This window comes from Aplysia californica, unplaced genomic scaffold, assembly GCF_000002075.1.
Source record: "Aplysia californica isolate F4 #8 unplaced genomic scaffold, AplCal3.0 scaffold00431, whole genome shotgun sequence".
Classification (NCBI taxonomy): Eukaryota; Metazoa; Mollusca; class Gastropoda; order Aplysiida; family Aplysiidae; genus Aplysia; species Aplysia californica.
The window spans coordinates 154,833-155,960 of NW_004797701.1; the positions used below are offsets into that span (position 1 = coordinate 154,833).

General features: G+C 44.8%; 1 protein-coding gene across 1 annotated transcript in view; it reads right to left on the bottom strand.

Moving 5' to 3' along the window:
- The window catches only part of LOC101859723 (OTU domain-containing protein 3), a gene marked incomplete in the record, with an annotated part of 76,990 nt that overhangs the window by 9,531 nt on the left and 66,331 nt on the right, over positions 1–1,128 (bottom strand). The window contains 1 exon segment of the mRNA XM_035971413.1: positions 558–670. Coding sequence (XP_035827306.1) covers positions 558–670 — 113 coding nt within the window.

Here is a 1,128-nt window from a genome sequence, read left to right on the forward strand (position 1 = left end):
CAATAGACATACTTCACATGTTATACTGACCCACCAATAGACATACTTCACATGTTATACTGACTCACCAATAGACATACTTCACATATTATACTGACCCACCAATAGACAGCCTCACATATACTGACTCTCCCACAGACATACAACCTCACATTACTGACTCAGTGAATCACCAAGAGACAAACAGCCTCATACATTAAACTGACCAACCACTAGACATACCTCACACATACTGAATCTCTCACAGACATACAAACTCACACATACTGACTCTCCTACAGACATACTACAATCCTCTTCGTTTTAGTAGAAGTTTTACGGCGCTCGCAACTGCACAAGGTCATATGAGCGCCAGAAGATTAGAGGTGTTACAAGAGAGTAACAAGCACGAAAGAGAAGAAGGAGAGATAAGGACGATAGATGTTTGATAGGAAAGAAGGAGCAAACCACACCAGAGCACCCGCCAACCACCCACACATACAAGGTAACAATCTCCCATTTACAGACTCAGTGACTCACCAACAGACACACAACCCGACATGACGACATTGACTCACCAGCAGGGGTTTCCCGTTGAGCTGATGGATGACTACGTTGACGCCGTGCAGCTTGGCAAACGCCACGATGGCGTCATTCCCCGCGTGGGTACCCAGTCGCTGCAGATTTCTCACTGCGGGGAGAGAGGGACACAGGTGTTAGGTCGGGTCAACACTACTGTTTTTTATTTTCTTGTTCTTTTTCTGCCTTACTTCGATCGTTCTTTTCATTTCCTTCTTTTTTCTTCTTCTTCTTCTTTTTCTGCCTTCCTTTGTTCTTTCCGTTCATCTTCTTCTTCTCTTCTTCTTCTTTTCCTCCTCCTTTTTCTCTCGATCCTTCTTTTACACCTCCTCCTTACCTCCCACCCCCATTCTTCTTCTTCTTCTTCTTCTTCTTCTTCTTTTCCTCCTCCTTACGTGTTTCTCTCTTGCTTCTTCTCCTTACATGTTCCTCTTTTTCTTCTTCTCTCCCTCCTCTTTCACTTCTCCTCCTTTCGGTTTTTCTCCTTCCTTTCTTTCCGCCACCCCCAGTTCACTCTCATCTTTTCCCCCATCCATCCCCAATGTTCCTGCATCTCTCAAATACCAGCCA